At 35.8% G+C, this 16,410-nt stretch overlaps 1 protein-coding gene across 1 annotated transcript; it reads left to right on the forward strand.

Annotated features, from left to right (window-relative positions):
- The first annotated feature begins 6,193 nt into the window (after positions 1–6,193).
- dnase1l4.2 (deoxyribonuclease 1 like 4, tandem duplicate 2) lies at positions 6,194–15,242 on the forward strand. Its single transcript, XM_053484119.1, has 9 exons — positions 6,194–6,321; positions 7,746–7,835; positions 10,472–10,566; positions 10,663–10,749; positions 11,760–11,872; positions 12,726–12,838; positions 13,049–13,206; positions 13,432–13,528; positions 14,798–15,242. The coding sequence occupies exons 2-9, from the start codon at positions 7,755–7,757 to the stop codon at positions 14,903–14,905; spliced, it is 852 nt and encodes a 283-aa protein (XP_053340094.1). The 5' UTR covers positions 6,194–6,321; positions 7,746–7,754; the 3' UTR covers positions 14,906–15,242.
- The last annotated feature ends 1,168 nt before the right edge of the window (positions 15,243–16,410 follow it).

Genomic DNA, 16,410 nt, shown 5'->3' on the forward strand with positions numbered 1-16,410 from the left:
GTTCCCTCCTACAATTCGTCAAAGCAGGATGTATGGACAGATTGTGGAAACTGTCATATTGAGATAAGAAAAAGCATGAATAGCTTTATTAAGCTACTTATTTTGTATGGTTTGTAGATTACCCTGATTTGCCTCTTACCCTGTATTTGCCAGACTCAATGGTAAGTTGTTGGACTGCTGGATATGATTAGCCAAAGCTCCTCAGATACAATATGGTGTCAACCTGGCGGGGACACCAACCATGTAAGTAACTGCTATTGAAACAATGGATATAACTCCAGGAGGAGTACTTGTCACCCAGTGTGCCTGTGGACAGACCTTTACCCTTTTTGGATTCAATCGCTGAGACCTTTTTTGTGTCTTAGCATGTGTACTACAACCACAAAGCTAATGTGGATAAATAGTAATAGAAGGCTAAACACAACAAAAAAAAAACATTTTCAACAAATTTTAATAAAAATCTTTTTAGATTTCCATCAAATTTTATACAATTATTGTACAGTATGTTAATACTTCCTGCAATGATAACAATCCATACTAAAGAACACTGATTCCAGTAATTCAACATGACTGCCCCATAATGTTACAAAAAAACCAACCCAGTGCAGTTTTTATACTCTTCATAAATTACTGTGTTCTAAAACACAACTTCAAGTCCACATAAATTTAAAAAAAGAATACAGAAGATTAGCACATCTTTTTTTTAACATAGTTAATAGCTAATAGTTAAAGTTTTCTCCTCTATGTGTGATTTCTAATGGCAACTAATGGTTGCACCAAAACTAATTAATGGATTATACAACAATAAACTAGGCATTTGCGAGGCACATTTCATTCTAATAATAAGAAAAAGTGACGACACAACTGTTGTTTCTTATATCTACATTTATTAATTCTGCTTTTATGTACCTGTTTATGAGCGGAAAAACACTACAAGATAACAAGAGAAAACTCTACATCTATACTTAAGCATCTGAGCAGTAAGATTTTAATTACTTATTGTAAATCATCAACTGGTAGAGTAAGTAACATTTGTGTCAGATTTGTCTTAAAATTTCTTACATAACAAGTCATATCATAACAAAGTTTCTTTTTGTTATGGTATACAGGTATAGAGGTATAAAGCTAATGAGCCAGACAATGAAGCTGTGGGAAAGAGTAGTGGAAGCTAGGTTAAGGGCAGAGGTGAGCATTTGTGAGCAGCAATATGGTTTTATGCCTAGAAAAAGTACATCAGATGCAGTATTTGCTTTGAGGATGCTGGCGGAGAAGTACAGAGAAGGTAACAGGGAGTTGCATTGTGTCTTTTTAGATTTAGAGAAAGCGTATGACAGGGTGCCAAGAGAGGAGCTGTGGTATTGTATGAGGAAGTCTGGAGTGGCAGAGAAGTATGTTAGAGTGGTGCAGGACATGTATGAGAGCTGTAAGACAGTGGTAAGATGTGCTGTAGGTGTGACAGAAGAGTTCAAGGTGGAGGTGGGTCTGCATCAAGGATCGGCTCTAAGCCCCTTTTTGTTTGCTCTGGTGATGGACAGGATGACAGATGAGGTAAGACAGGAGTCCCCATGGACTATGATGTTTGCAGATGACATTGTGCTCTGTAGCGAGAGCAGGGAACAGGTGGAGGAAAATTTGGAGAGGTGGAGGTATGCTCTGGAAAGCAGAGGAATGAAGGTTAGCCGCAGCAAGACGGAACACATGTGTGTAAATGAGAGGGACCCAGGAGGATCGGTGAGGCTACAGGGAGCAGAGGTAAAAAAGGTGCAGGATTTTAAGTACTTGGGGTCAACGGTCCAGAGCAACGGAGAGTGTGGAAAGGAGGTGAAGAGGCGGGTACAGGCAGGTTGGAATGGGTGGAGAAAAGTGTCAGGTGTGTTGTGCGATAAAAGAGTATCAGAGAGAATGAAAGGAAAGGTGTACAGGACAGTGGTGAGACCAGCGATGCTCTACGGCTTAGAGACAGTGGCGCTGAAGAAAAGACAGGAGGTAGAGTTGGAGGTAGCAGAGCTGAAGATGTTGAGATTCTCTTTGGGAGTAACAAGAATGGATAGGATTAAGAATGAGTTTATCAGAGGGACAACCCACGTTAGATGTTTTGGAGATAAAGTCAGAGAGGCCAGATTGAGGTGGTTTGGGCATGTTCAGAGGAGAGATTGTGAATATATCGGTAGAAGGATACTGAGGTTGGAACTGCCAGGCAGGAGGTCTAGAGGAAGACCAAAGAGGAGATTTATGGATGCAGTGAGAGAGGACATGAAGTTAGTTGGTGTGAGAGAAGAGGATGCAGAGGATAGGGTTAGATGGAGGCAAATGATTCGCTGTGGCGACCCCTGAAAGGGAACAGCCAAAAGACAAAGAAGAAGATACAGTATGACCTGTTATGATTAAGAGCATGTTTTGCCCTGTATAGCACAACGAGACTTGATTTAACGTCCATTACTCAGTAAAAGGGTGCTTTTAGAAACCACAACAAAGTTGTGCTTTTTCTACCTTTTACCTTTCTACTATACCTCTCTACTTTAGCTTAAAATTTCCACATGAGAAAATCTTGTGTATTTAAAGTCCATTGCAATGCTAAATGTAATGTGCTAGACAGGTCGAAATGTAGAAAATGTCATTTTATTTTTCTGTAAAAACTACTATATACTGTAGTTGCTTAGTAATCACTCACAGGTGAGAAAAAAAACCTTTAAGTTAAGGAAGCAGCATTGTATAAATTCCTAGTAAAATAATACAAAGTGGGCAAGCAGTGATTTATCTATATTTAAAAGCAATGTTCTTTCACACCTCCAGGGTTCAGTACGCTAAAGTAATTGCATCAAGGTTGATGAATGGCCTGTCTTATATTCATGATTACATACAATACTTACAGCAATGACCAAAAGTTTTGAGAATAACACAAATATTAATTTTCACAAAGTCTGCTGTGTTTTTAACAAAGTCTGCTGTCTTTTTGTCAGATGTAACTATGGTATACTGAAGTATAACTACAAGCATTTCATAAGTGTCAAAGGCTTTTATTGACAATTACATAAGGTTTATGCAAAGAGTCAATATTTGCAATGTTGACCTTTCTTTTTCAAGACCTCTGCAATTTGCCCTGGCCACGCCCAGTCAATCAACTACTGATGGCAGCCCATTCTTGCATAATCAGTGCTTGGAGTTATCCACTCGAATCTTTAGGATTGACCACAATGGGATTAAGGTCTGGGGATTTTGCTGACCATGGACCCAAAATTTTGATGTTTTGTTCCCTGAACCACTTAATTTTAAGCAACCCCACATATGTCTCAGGAGAATGGTCTCAGGATGCTTTACTGTTGGCATGACACAGGGCTGATGGTAGGGCTTACCTTTTCTTCTCTGGACAAGTTCTTTTATTCCAGTTGTGCCAAACAATCGAAAAGAGAAAATGACTTTACCCCAGTCCTCAGCTGTCCACTCCCTGTACCTTTTGCATAATATCATTCTGTCCCTGATGTATGTCCCTTTTTCCTGGAGAGAAAAACCTTTTGGCCATTGCTGTACTCACACTGCAATAAGGGCCATAGTACTTGCATATTCATAGGCATTAGGCATGGTGTGTCAGTTTCGTACAGCAGACATGCTTAAAACAGAATATATACTGCTAAGAAAAAAAAAAAAGGAAAAACTCACCTTGCCTGTTCTAAGTCGAAACAATACATGGAAACACGCAAGGTTGCAGGAACAAGTAAAACTGTCTGAAAACATTACCTACTTTGTAGAAAATGACTTCCAAGTTAGAGAGAATCCAGTCAAAGCGAGCAACCTGATCATTTGAGTGCTTTCGGTGTAAACAATTAAAATAATAACTAGATTAAAAATGACAAATTCGGTCAAAAGTTTTTACAAATTTCAAATATTAAGTAAATAAATACAGAGAAATTACTTGTTTGGCACTAAAAAACAAAACAAAAAAAGGAACTTTCAAACAAAAATCACAATGAGGTCTATCTGGCTTTATCTGAAAAAACAGCAACAGATATGACCCTAGTGAAACTCTATCCTCAAATTCCTTAGAGCTTAAAATGACATAACAAAGAGCTTAAGTTACACTCACAGGTTCCTTTTTCACAGATTTAATGCGTTAGGTCTGTGCATCATTATCTGTTTGTCAGTGTTAGGGTTTTGCTAGGAGGTTTTAACATCTTGTGTTTAATTAATTGTAGAATATCCTATGGTATATTTCTCTATTGTGAATAGTATTTTGATTCTATTACTCAATACTGACTAATGATAGCTGTGATAGATTTGTGTAATTTTTTGTTATATGTTCTTGTATGCCTGGAACATGTGTTGTGTTGCTAACTGTCTTGTGAAGGACATTTTTGTAAAATGTGTTTTTAATCTTAGTGTGTTTTTTCCCAGTAAATTAAACATAAAATAAATAAAATTACTACTACTACTACTACTATTCTTAATATTATTAATAATAAAAACACACACCATATATAACATTATAAAAAGTTTGAAATCACTTGCAAATTCCTTTGTTTGTTGTTTCTTGTTTAGTGATTTATTTTCCACATTTTACAACAATACTGGGGATTTTAAAACTATGAAATAACACATATGGAATTATGGAATTATGTAACAACAACAACAGTTAGTTGTTATTTTAAGACATGAATGTCACCATGAATGCCAAACCCATCAAGCATCATGATGAAAGTTTCAAGTTACAAGCTTTCAAGTTTTATTGTCATATGCACAGTAAAGAATCATGTTCCCCCGTACAATGAAATTCTTTCTTTGCTGTCCCCCAGTAAAAGCCACTAAAAAGTAAAAATAAAAATAAACATAAAATATAATATAATTAAATAAACATAGGCATAAAAATAATGGGTATAAAAAAAGGATATATAGCAAATATTATTAAAAGCATATGAAAATATCAAAATATATCAGCCTCAAAAATCACCAGTTAACAGCACCTCATATACTGTGGGCCTATAAATAACTTTATGTAATTTAATAAAATAAAGTAATTTAATATGAGGCAAGCTGTCAAAGAGAGGATCGGAGTGGATGCAAATGTAGTTAACTGGGCTTTATTGAAAAGTGTGTAGTGTTTTGGCAAACAAGTCCAAAACACTACAGATCAAATATGTGATAAAAAATGAATTGTGCAAATAACAATTCATAAACATTGAGAGAGCAAATGTTTAGCATTAGAAATAGCAACCAGAAACAGGCTTAGGTTAGAAAAAGGATTGCACTGAGGATTACTTTTTTCAAAAGTGTCCTTTCATGCGGCGTTCACGTGACTGTTTGCAGGTGTGTCAAACATGGTCGGTTGACCGTGACTGTGGCAGGATTCATGAAGAAAGGGAATTGTGTTCATAGACAGCCATGTTTAGAAACATAGTTGCAAACGGATTCAGAAAATTCCCTTGTGCAATGCCTGGGCAAGGTTGGGCATGTACAAACACAGTGTGGCTAGTTGTTGTTGTTTGTGTAAGGTTTTGCATTTCAGTTTTAAAAATGAGGAAGCGACAGAATTTTTACTGTATATCACTTTTATTTTGAGTTTCAAATTCTAAAGTGCTTTTCACGAATTTATGTTTATGTTCACAGAAACAATTTAAAAAGAACAGAGCCACAAATAATAAGATTTTACAAATAATATTTTTATTTTTCTTAATAGAGAAATTCCTGGGGTCATAGTTCATGAACAAGTAATCATTAGAGTATTTAGTAGGCCTGTTAAAGTATCATGTGTTTAATCAGTTTAGTGACTTATCTCTTTTCATATCTGATCATTCTACATGTATTCTATACCATTCATTACAGTTTAACTACACCCGTAATAATGCAAATAAGCACAAAAGACTTAAATGTTCAGAAATAAAATCTATTTTAAAATCAATAAAAAAAATTTTTACCTTAGGTTATTATTATTACAATAAGTACTTAAGTCATTGTGTTACTGACATTATTCAGTTACTGACTGAAGTTTATAATTCATTAAGATACATATAAGATGAGTCAGACAGATCTCGAGGGCAGAGAAGGTCTGGATCACTGGGAGCTCAGGAGTGTCATGCAGAGCTCAACCAAGAAAGACAAGGGAAGAGAAGAGTTGTACCGAATCCACTTTTTCTGTTTTACGTGGGACAAATAAAGCTCATAGTCCACGCCTACTGAGCGCTGAGTAAGCAACACTATGCAAAGTTTACCAAGAGCATACTGTCTGTGGCACCCCAGTCTACTCCAGGAAGTAAACAACTCGCTCTACTCCGTCTGTCGCACGCACACTGTGAGCCGGCGCACTAATCACACGAAGACGCGGACATAAGGGTGAGTGAGAGTTTGGTTCAGACTGTAATAGATAATTTACTGTATTACAGCGTCAGGAAATGTTAACTCCCGGGTTATTATTGATCTTAAAGCTTATTATTCTGTGTCTACTATGGATTATTTAGTAACTATAGTTAGAAGGAAGACCTTTTTCTAATGTAACTCCTAATGAATAATGTTCTGCTTTGAGGACTGGCTTATACACGAATATATAACTTCGTAATTTAAGATTTAAGCTTCTGTTTTACTTACTAGCTTCGTTTTAATTGAAATGAAAACTACTTTTTTTATTTGAATGATTGTTAGATGGTCATAGCTAACCTAGATATCATATTATTGCTGTATAGAATTGGCGGAGATGTGAAACTCTTGGGTTTCCTCTCAGATGAAGATGTGACACTGTGGTTAGAGTTGCTTCACGTTCGCACGAAAGGCTGTTTCCTGAGAACATAAGCTTTTGCATTTGTAACTTAAATTTGCACTTTTTTAATGAAATACGGAAAATGTTGTCTGTGCGACTTTCTGTTTAACATTTACGTAACCGTGAAATCTCCAAACTGCTACATTCTAGTTATTACTGCTTTCTTTGTTAGTTCCCCCCGATTTTCGCCCTAATTTAGTCGTGTCCAATTCCTGTCCGTCACTAGAGGGCGCCCACATTAAGGCTACTACTAACCATTCCGAACCACGTGACGCAAGCTGACCGCTTCTTTTCAAACTGCTTGCTCACGCAACGTTGGGGGCGGAGTAACACACTCGGAAGACAGCGCTATCCGCTTTTTCCGCGTGCGTGAGCTCACAGACGCCCCTGATTGGCTGTAGAGCCGTGATTAATGTAGGAGCCCTGAGTACTTCTCATCCCTCCCCTCCGAGAGAGCTCGGCCAATCAGCTCTCTCTAGACCTCTGGCTGCGAGAGGTTACATCATCCGGGAATCGAACTCGTGATTCGCCCCCAGTTATTATTAATCTGTATGCTCAAAAATAAGCAATGATCTCCTTTGAACAATTGATATTGAGATGCTTCTGGTAATTATGCTCTGTAACGCCTTCATAACCGCACTAATCTGACATGATTTCTCACTGATCAGTGATTTTTGAGGCTCTCAGCCTCAAAAATCACTGATAACTCTAAATGAACTACTCCTCTGCAGCTTGATGGTTTTTGCAAATGCACTTAACAATACTGTTCTTGAAAGAACTATTCCAGGACAACTGACCTGCGTGTCTTAAAATAAGAACTGACTGTTTTTGTTGTTCTTTCTTAATTACATAATTCCACATGTGAAATTAGTCCAGTATTGTTCTAGAATCTAGAAAATGAATTACTAAACAAAAAACAATAAATGTGCATCCACAACTTTTGACTGGTACTGTATATTACTTTTGTTAATTTTCAAAACTTTATGCTGTTTTTTTTTTACAGATTGACATCATGAAGATTGCATCCTTTAATGTCCAGCGTCTCGGCTCGAGTAAGCTGTCAGATGAAAATGTAGTACCTTATCTCATAAAGGTAATCTCATTAACATCACTTTGAGTGGTGCTTTCTTCTTTTTTTTTTACATAATTGTAAAAATAAGACAAAATTTGTTTCATAGTATAAGTCATACCACTAGATTCAAGTTACAATAACATTTAATATGAAATTTACTTGTAAATTTGATCTAAATTAGCAAAAAATTCTTCTTCCTCTTCTTTGTCTTTCGGCTGTTCCCTTTCAGGGGTCGGCACAGCGAATCATCTGCCTCCGTCTAACTCTATCCTTTGCATCCTCTTCTCTCACACCAACTAACTTCATGTCCTACCACATTGCATCCATAAATCGCCTACTTGGTCTTCCTCTAGACCTCCTGCCTGGCAGTTCCAACCTAAGCATCCTTCTACCGATATATTTACATTTACGCATTTGGCAGATGCTCTTATCCAGAGCAACTTACATTTTTATCTCATTACACATCTGAGCAGTTGAGGGTTAAGGGCCTTGCTCAAGGGTCCAACAGTGGCAACTTGGTGGTTGTGAAGTTTGAACCTGGGATCTTCCGAACCGTAATCCAATGCCTTAACCACTGAGCTACCCCTGGCTATTTACCATCTCTCCTCTGAACATGTCCAAACCACCTCAATCTAGCCTCTCTGACTTTATCTCTAAAACATTTAACATGGGTTGTCCCTCTGATGAACTCATTCTTGATCCTTTCCATCCTTGTCACTCCCAAGGAGAAGCTCAACATCTTCAGCTCTGCTACCTCCAACTCTGCTTTCTGTCTTTTCTTCAGTGCCACTGTCTCTAAGCCGTAAAGCATCGCTGGTCTCACCACTGTCCTGTACACCTTTCCTTTTATTCTTGCTGATACTCTTTTATCGCACAACACACCTGATACTTTTCTCCACCCATTTCAACCTGCCTGTACCCGCCTCTTCACCTTCTTTCCACACTCTCCATTGCTCTGGACCGTTGACCCTAAGTACTTAAAATCCTGCACCTTCTTTACCTTTGCTCCCTAAAGCCTCACCGTTCCTCTTGGGTTCCTCTCATTCACAGATATGTATTTCGTCTTGCTGCAGCTAACATTAATTTATCTGCTTTCCAGAGCGTACCTCTCCAAATTTTCCTCGACCTGTTCCTTGCTCTCGCTACAAAGCACAATGTCATCTGCAAACATCATAGTCTCAATACACTTCTCCTCCATTTCTCTGGAATTCTCTCACTCTCCAAGATCTTGTTAAACAAACTAGTCAGAAACTCTACTGCCACCTCTCCTAAGCACTTCCATACATCCACAGGTATGTCATCAGGACCAACAGCCTTTCCACTCTTCATCCTCAGAAACGCCCTTCTCACCTCACTTTTACTAATATTTGCTACTTCCTGCTCCACAACAGTCACATCTTCTACTCTTCGTTCTCTCTCAAATTAGCAATAAATTTACGTGTATAAATTTTTGGTCACATGCGCCCAACCATACTCAGAACAATATGCAGCCAAATTCTTATTACAACTGTACATGACATGAAAAATTTAAATTTACTTAAACCAGAATTTACTATTATACAGATAGAAAAGGATGTGCAGTCATTGGCAGTTGTGAATTGTATATCAAACTGAGGTAGATGTACGAGGGGTGTTTAAGACAAAGCAGGACTTGTGATAAAATTTCTTATGAATGAAGATGGAAAATCGATTGACATTTACAGAAGAGCCACATTTGAATGGTGCAAACATTTTAAAGAAGGCTGTACGTCTGGGAATGACGATCCCGCTGAGGTGTCTCGGACATAGATAGAAAAGGAAAAATGCAAAAATATAAATGTTATAAAAGATAGGTGGCAGTATATAACAGGATGACTATATTCTGAACAAAGTGAAGGGACTGTATTTGTTTTCCTGTTTGAGGGCAAGGAAGCAGTTTTTCTGTGGGAAGAAGTTCCTTCTCATTCTCCCTGTTTTGGCACTTCCCTGACCACAACAGGAAAAAGACACCATTGTTCAGAGTGCTGATGTCTTAACCATCCAAGTCAAATTTGATGTACCCAAATTCTTTTTATCCAAAGGCTTAAAAATTGCACATACTATTTGGTTGTTTAGCAGGAGCTAAATATACTATTAAAAATTTGACCATCAATTTTACAATACATTTTTCAGTAAATATTTAAATAGAAAATCTTTAACCAGAATCAAAGTCTTTAAAATTTAATTATATTTTAATATAAATTTCCTACTGTACTGTACTAAAATTTTTTTAACATATACCTGATGGGACCTTATAGGAGGTACAGTAAAAATTATATAATGTAAAATGACAGGGTTAATTTCTAAATAAATTGATAAGCCATAATATTAACACCCCAAACATTAAGCCCAATGTTGTGTAGGTTCCCCTTGTGCCACCAAAACAGCTCTGGGCCTTTGGGGTGTGCTGTAATGTCTGGACCTAGGAGGTTAGCAGCAAATCCTTTTATTGGCGGTGGACGGCCTGTCTTTTGGTGTACACAGGTAGACGAGCCTTGGGTGCCTGTCATCCTGTCACCAGTTTACTGGTATACAATTGATTAGTGTTATTCAGCTCACTTGTGGGAGATGGGATCATCTGTAATCCTCCACTTCCTTATTTAAATCTAAAATTGTATGTGTTTTGTATGTCCTTATAGATTGTGTCTCGTTATAGCATAATTGTGATTCTTGAAGTAGTGGACAAGAAAGGAAAGGCCATGGAAACATTCCTGCAGAGGCTGAACAGCACAGGGTCTGTATCAACAAATATCAGCAATGTCAATGTATTCTGCATGACAATGGCAAAGAAATCTCAAGCTTTTATAATTTCTTTTTGTTTGTTTAACAGCGCTAACAAGAAGCATCCTTACCGCATGGAGATGAGTTCCAGTCTGGGCCGCTCACTTTACAAGGAGCAGTTTGCATGCCTCTACAGGTGAATTTATATGAGTATTTAAACTATCTTTAAAAGATTGGTTACTTCAAACAAAAAAACATTACACAATTTCCTTCTTGCAAAACAGTCATTATGACTGTGATGGTGCTAACAAGTACCGCAGATCAGCACTCAGCATCGGTTATGTGGAAGTATAACGAAAAGTAGTGTTTTCTGATACTACATGGTACATGGTCGTGCAAAAGGCTGTAGAAGCCAATGTGAGGCTTAAAAAGACACTTTTGAAGTAGCAACTGACAGAAATTCATAAAGCTGTCCACTTCAATGGCATCCTCATCACCTCACTTAAAAGTAGTACAGACAAAGATTTCACATAGTTTCACACTCAAAGGCAGGTATTTTAACAGAGAAGCTAGTGTACTAGCTGCCTAACACCAGCATGCTAGTTAAAAGAAAAAGAAATGTTTTGCTATGTATCATGGCAAATATTTTTTTTAAATTTGGCAGCACTTCTGAAAGACCGAGGAAACCACAATAACATCATTTTATAATTACAATACCAGAGGCTAAAAAATTTGGCCTGTTTCCCAAACCACATGCTTTCATACTAAGCCTTGAGTAATCATTGAATGTGTATTATTTGCCTTTTACAGCTTCATGCAGGGCAGAAGAGCGCAGCACGAGCATAGCTAATAGAATAGAATTTTTCTTCACACTTTTGACAGCTTAGTACCAGTACAAAACGAAAGAAACTTGTCTTGTTATTGATTTTATACATTTGAGGTTAGGGATATTTCCCCCCTCCCCAAAAAAATTAGGCTTAGTTTAATACATTGGATGGTGTTGACTTTACTTGATACACACCATCCATGACTGCAGACAATTTAAAATACCATAATTTGTGTGGACATGAACTAAGCAGTTTAATGCTTATAATGATTAAATTGCATTTAAATATGAAATAAAATTAATAAAACCATGATGTAGACACTATTATAAAGATACATTTTGTTCCGGTAATAACACTAATATTGGCTTTTATTTATTAGACCAGACCAAGTCAAACTGATCGACACATACCAATATGAGGACAACCAGGAAGGAGACGAGGATGCCTTCTCACGAGAGCCCTTCATCCTGCGTTTCAGCTTATCTAACATGAGTAATTATTCACATTCATGTTAAATCAATTTGTTAAATATTTTATTTTAAATTTATTTATACTGTGTACTTTATATAAGTCGGAAAGTGTTATAGCAACGGTTAAAGTTTCTGCTGTGTTCTAATCCCAGGACTACCAAAGGGTAATAAATGAGAACCTTTGAAAGTGACAAATTGAATATAAAATAATGTAACTAAAAAACAGGAACAGGAATATGAACACATTTTAGATATTTAACTCATTACGACAAATTAAATGAAGATTTTAAAGATTTTACAACTGTTAAAGATGGAAAATAAAAACTTGCTTTTTAGTCAGAAATTTTACACTGTTTAATTCAGTTTAGTTTTATTTATATGGTCCATTACCTAATGGACAAAGAGCAGCTTAAGAAAAATTAGATATGGATTTAGATTCAGCCATAACAAGCAAGCCAGTGTTAGGAATAAAACTCCTCGAGAAACTAAATGTTCCATCTAACTGAAATGTCATTGATTAACCACAAAAAGGGTTTATGTAGACAACTAACTGATGCTCAACAATTGATACCAGTTAAACATTTCACAACCTGCACTGTTACTGCATTTAATCCAGACTGTCACTTTAAATGATTTACTTAAATGATCAAGATATAATGGCACTAGTTAAGCTTAAGATAAGGACATACAGCTGTTGCACAAAAAACCCTACCTGAATTATTCTGAAATGTAAAGTGGTAAATATTATATCCTTTTTTTCTGAACTGACAAAAGAGGAACATTTGGGGTATTTATTTCACACAATAATGACACCACAATGTATACATTTGAATGAAACATGTCCTAACTTGTTTGTGGTGTGTGTGTATTTCTAGTGGTAAATGACCTGGTATTGATCCCAGTCCACACAAAGCCCAAAGACTCTCAGAAGGAAATAGATGAGCTGTATGATGTGTGCATGGCTGTTAAGAAAAAATGGCATACTGAAGTAAGTAAAGTGTTCTAAATGTCCTGAAGGGAAAAGTGACCCCTGAAACAGTTTAAATCCATGCTGTTTTTACCATCCATTGGTAAAAAGTAATCATGACCCCAGAAACCCCTAAATTAAAATCTTAAAATTTAGAAGAACAAGCATTAATAATACTGATGATATTCTTGAAATGTCATTTTATGAACAGACTATGATTATGCCTTACAGAATATAATGTTCCTGGGTGACTTTAACGCTGATGGTGCGTACGTCTCCAAGAAAAAGATGAAGAAAATCAGGATTCGTACTGATGAAGATTTCCACTGGCTGATCGGGGACGATGTGGACACCACAGCCAGCCTGTCCAATGACTATACATATGACAGGTATCATACAAATTTACCCCAGCCTGGCATTAATTGGTGCTTATCATGTTAAAGGGCATTTTTGCAATAATCATATATAAATAATTCTGTTATTATTTCTTTAAAATATAGGTATATTAAAGTCAGTAGCTGCTTTTGGGATGGTGGGATTTAGAGGATAGAAAAAATGCTTACCTTTGTGCCTTACCTTGTGTGTAATCCTTTATTAACTGGATATGTCTTTAGGATTGTGGTGTACAAGGACAAGCTGTTGAAGGCAGTAGTGAAAAATTCAGCAAAGCCCTTTAATTTCCATGAGGCCTATAAGTTGTCAGTGGAAACGGTAAGAGCATAAGAGAAAATGGATCATACCATAAGATCAAATAACACACTTGACAAACTTTTATTATTTTACATTTTTGCTTGGTATTAAATTTGTCTTTGGGTGTTTTCTTGCCTGCTCATGTTTTCTTTTCTGCTCATGTAATTATCCAAAAAATTACATGCGCAGTGCAGATTTCAGAAAGTAAAAAAAAAAAAATAATAATAATAATTAAAAAAAAAAATCTAAAGAATATGATTCTTTAGAAAGCATGATTATTACACCACACAGTAAAGTTCTATTTTTTCTTTATTAATTAATTTACAAATGATTAACTTTCTAACTTCAGTTGTTGCTTTGTTTTGGTCTCAGTCTTTCACTTTTGAAAAGTGCTTTAAAATGCTGTAACTTCAGTTTGAGATACAGTACATGCAAAAAAGGGAACACATCACATGGGAACACATGGTTTTTGGAGTTCTTGTGGTTTTAAGAACTATATATGGTATAAAATGTCAAAGTTTGACCATGTGAAGAGTTTCACCACACTTATAATATAATTTTAGATCAGCAAGATTTAGTCCTGTTTTGTCCATTGCATTCTTACCCAGGTCATTTATATTCAAAATATTTGTCTCTTATCCCGAAGTGAATTCGTCACTTATTCGCCACTTATCGTCACTAGGGCCAAACCTCAATGTTAACAATAACCACCGGGTGCTTGAAAAGTCAATACACAAGGGAAATTACAACTTTATAACAAATTGTATGCTTACTTCCTAAAGAACCTCAAAAAGTCTCTCTCACTCTTAAAGAACTTCTATTAACACATCTGGTGTTCTGCATTAATTTACTTTTAGATGTGTGCCTTTAAATGATATTTGTGCTTTATCTTTTCCTGGTGCACCAAGGCCTTCACATGCCAGAGGGAAAAACTAAATGCCCTGGTTGAAACTGTAACCTAACCATTGGTTAATTATCACTATGTACTGTATGAGGGCTTTTAAAAATTGTGGAAAAGAAATATTCAAAAGTTTGTTCAGCTTTTTCAGACTGTTACACTTGCTATAAGAAACTTTTACCTTATTATAACTCTTTTATGTGTGTGCAAAATGTTTTTACACAGAAATGTTCAAGAACTTCCTATTTTCTAACTGCTTCACTTTTATCATAATGAAAAGCAGAACACATTCTATATGTCAACAAGGGCAGGAAAATCTATCCAAACATACATATTTATATAATGTTGTCTCATTTTAATTGTTCTATTTGTAATATTTGTGTGTTCATTAGGCTCTGGATATTAGTGATCATTACCCAGTGGAGGTGAGCCTGAGGAGAAAACCTGTAAAGAGACCCAGAAGCGATTCCAAGGCAGCAAAACGCAGCAAGCTAATATGAAGGAACTCGACTTATTCACATGCACATGCTTATATTTTTTTCCTCAGAATCCCACATCGGCTTTCAGTGGCAGCTTTTTGCAAAACAAATAAAAACATATTGCCTAATTTAATTAATAATTAACTCATAGGCTGTGACTTTATGTATGTAGCATTTTAATCCTCCTTTGGAACTATGTACTGTATATTTGTGAATTGAGCTATGTTAGAAGATTCAAGATTCAATGAACTTTATTAATCCCAGAGGAAATTTTTTTTTAAATGTTTTTGTGGTAAAACATTTTAGTGATTTTACACAGTCCGTTTGATAAATCTGACAAATAAAACTGAACTTGAAATTGACATTTCCAGTTATTACACGTACTTACAACACTGCAGTATGTAAAGGTCTTTAGCCATACATAATTGTATTTTATTTAATTAAAGAAATGTGTACAAATGTTTACAAAGTGCCCAATTTAAAAGTGTACAATTTAAAAATTGGTTGTTTATGTAACAACCTCAGCAGCAACCTCATTTCCCCTCTTGTCTGTTCCAACCACTCAGAATTCAGCAGTATGCTGGTTCATGCCTTAAATTGATTTTTTAATCCTTAATTGATTGATAGATTACTATGTGGCTTAAAAAACAAACAAAAAATACCCTCTAAAACTAATCATGTAGAGAACAAGGACTGGACTAAAATTTTCGAGCCAAAAAAGTCCTTTTACACAAATGAATAAATTAATAAATGGTATTATTATTATTATTATTATTATCATCATTAATATTATTTTAAAGGTCCTGCTGCAGGTAAAAACCTCTTGTTGGTGAGAGAAGTTGAAGGAGAACAACTTGACTTGTTCAAGCAGTTTATATTAAAGGAACACATAATTATTTTAATATACATGTTGTATTATACTGAGAATTTTTTTTTTAATAATTCAATAAATTTATATATATATATATATATATATATATATATATATATATATATAGTATTTACCTGAAATAGCCACTGGAAAAGCACATGCAAAAAACAGTTCTGCATTTACACAGGCAGGTTAATCCATGGCATGTAAAAAATATCTTTTATTTATATAAAAACACAAGTAGAGATATTTGAAACCCTAAACCTACATGACCTGAATTCAATTATTCATTTATCCTAGTCATTGTGAATCCAGAGCAAAGCCTGGGCAGGAGGCAGGAATACACCTCTTAATGGAACACCGGTTCATCGCACATAGACACAGGGAACATGGAAAACTCAACAGTCATAGTATCCAGTTCTCAGGGTTAAACCAGGTGCCCAATGTGAATCCCCAAGAAATAACTAAATAATTCATTATGCTCTGCACACAGTTATCCTATAATGACGTTCCTGAGCTAAGATCTTATTTACAATCATTAAAAAGTAAAATTAATCTTACCAACTCATCAGTAAATCACAGTTATCTGTTTTTGTTCAAGTTTTAAATGCTCTTGCCAAAATAAAAATAGGAGCAGTTTATTATGGACAACACT

This window comes from Clarias gariepinus, chromosome 23, assembly GCF_024256425.1.
Source record: "Clarias gariepinus isolate MV-2021 ecotype Netherlands chromosome 23, CGAR_prim_01v2, whole genome shotgun sequence".
In the NCBI taxonomy this organism is placed as follows: domain Eukaryota; kingdom Metazoa; phylum Chordata; class Actinopteri; order Siluriformes; family Clariidae; genus Clarias; species Clarias gariepinus.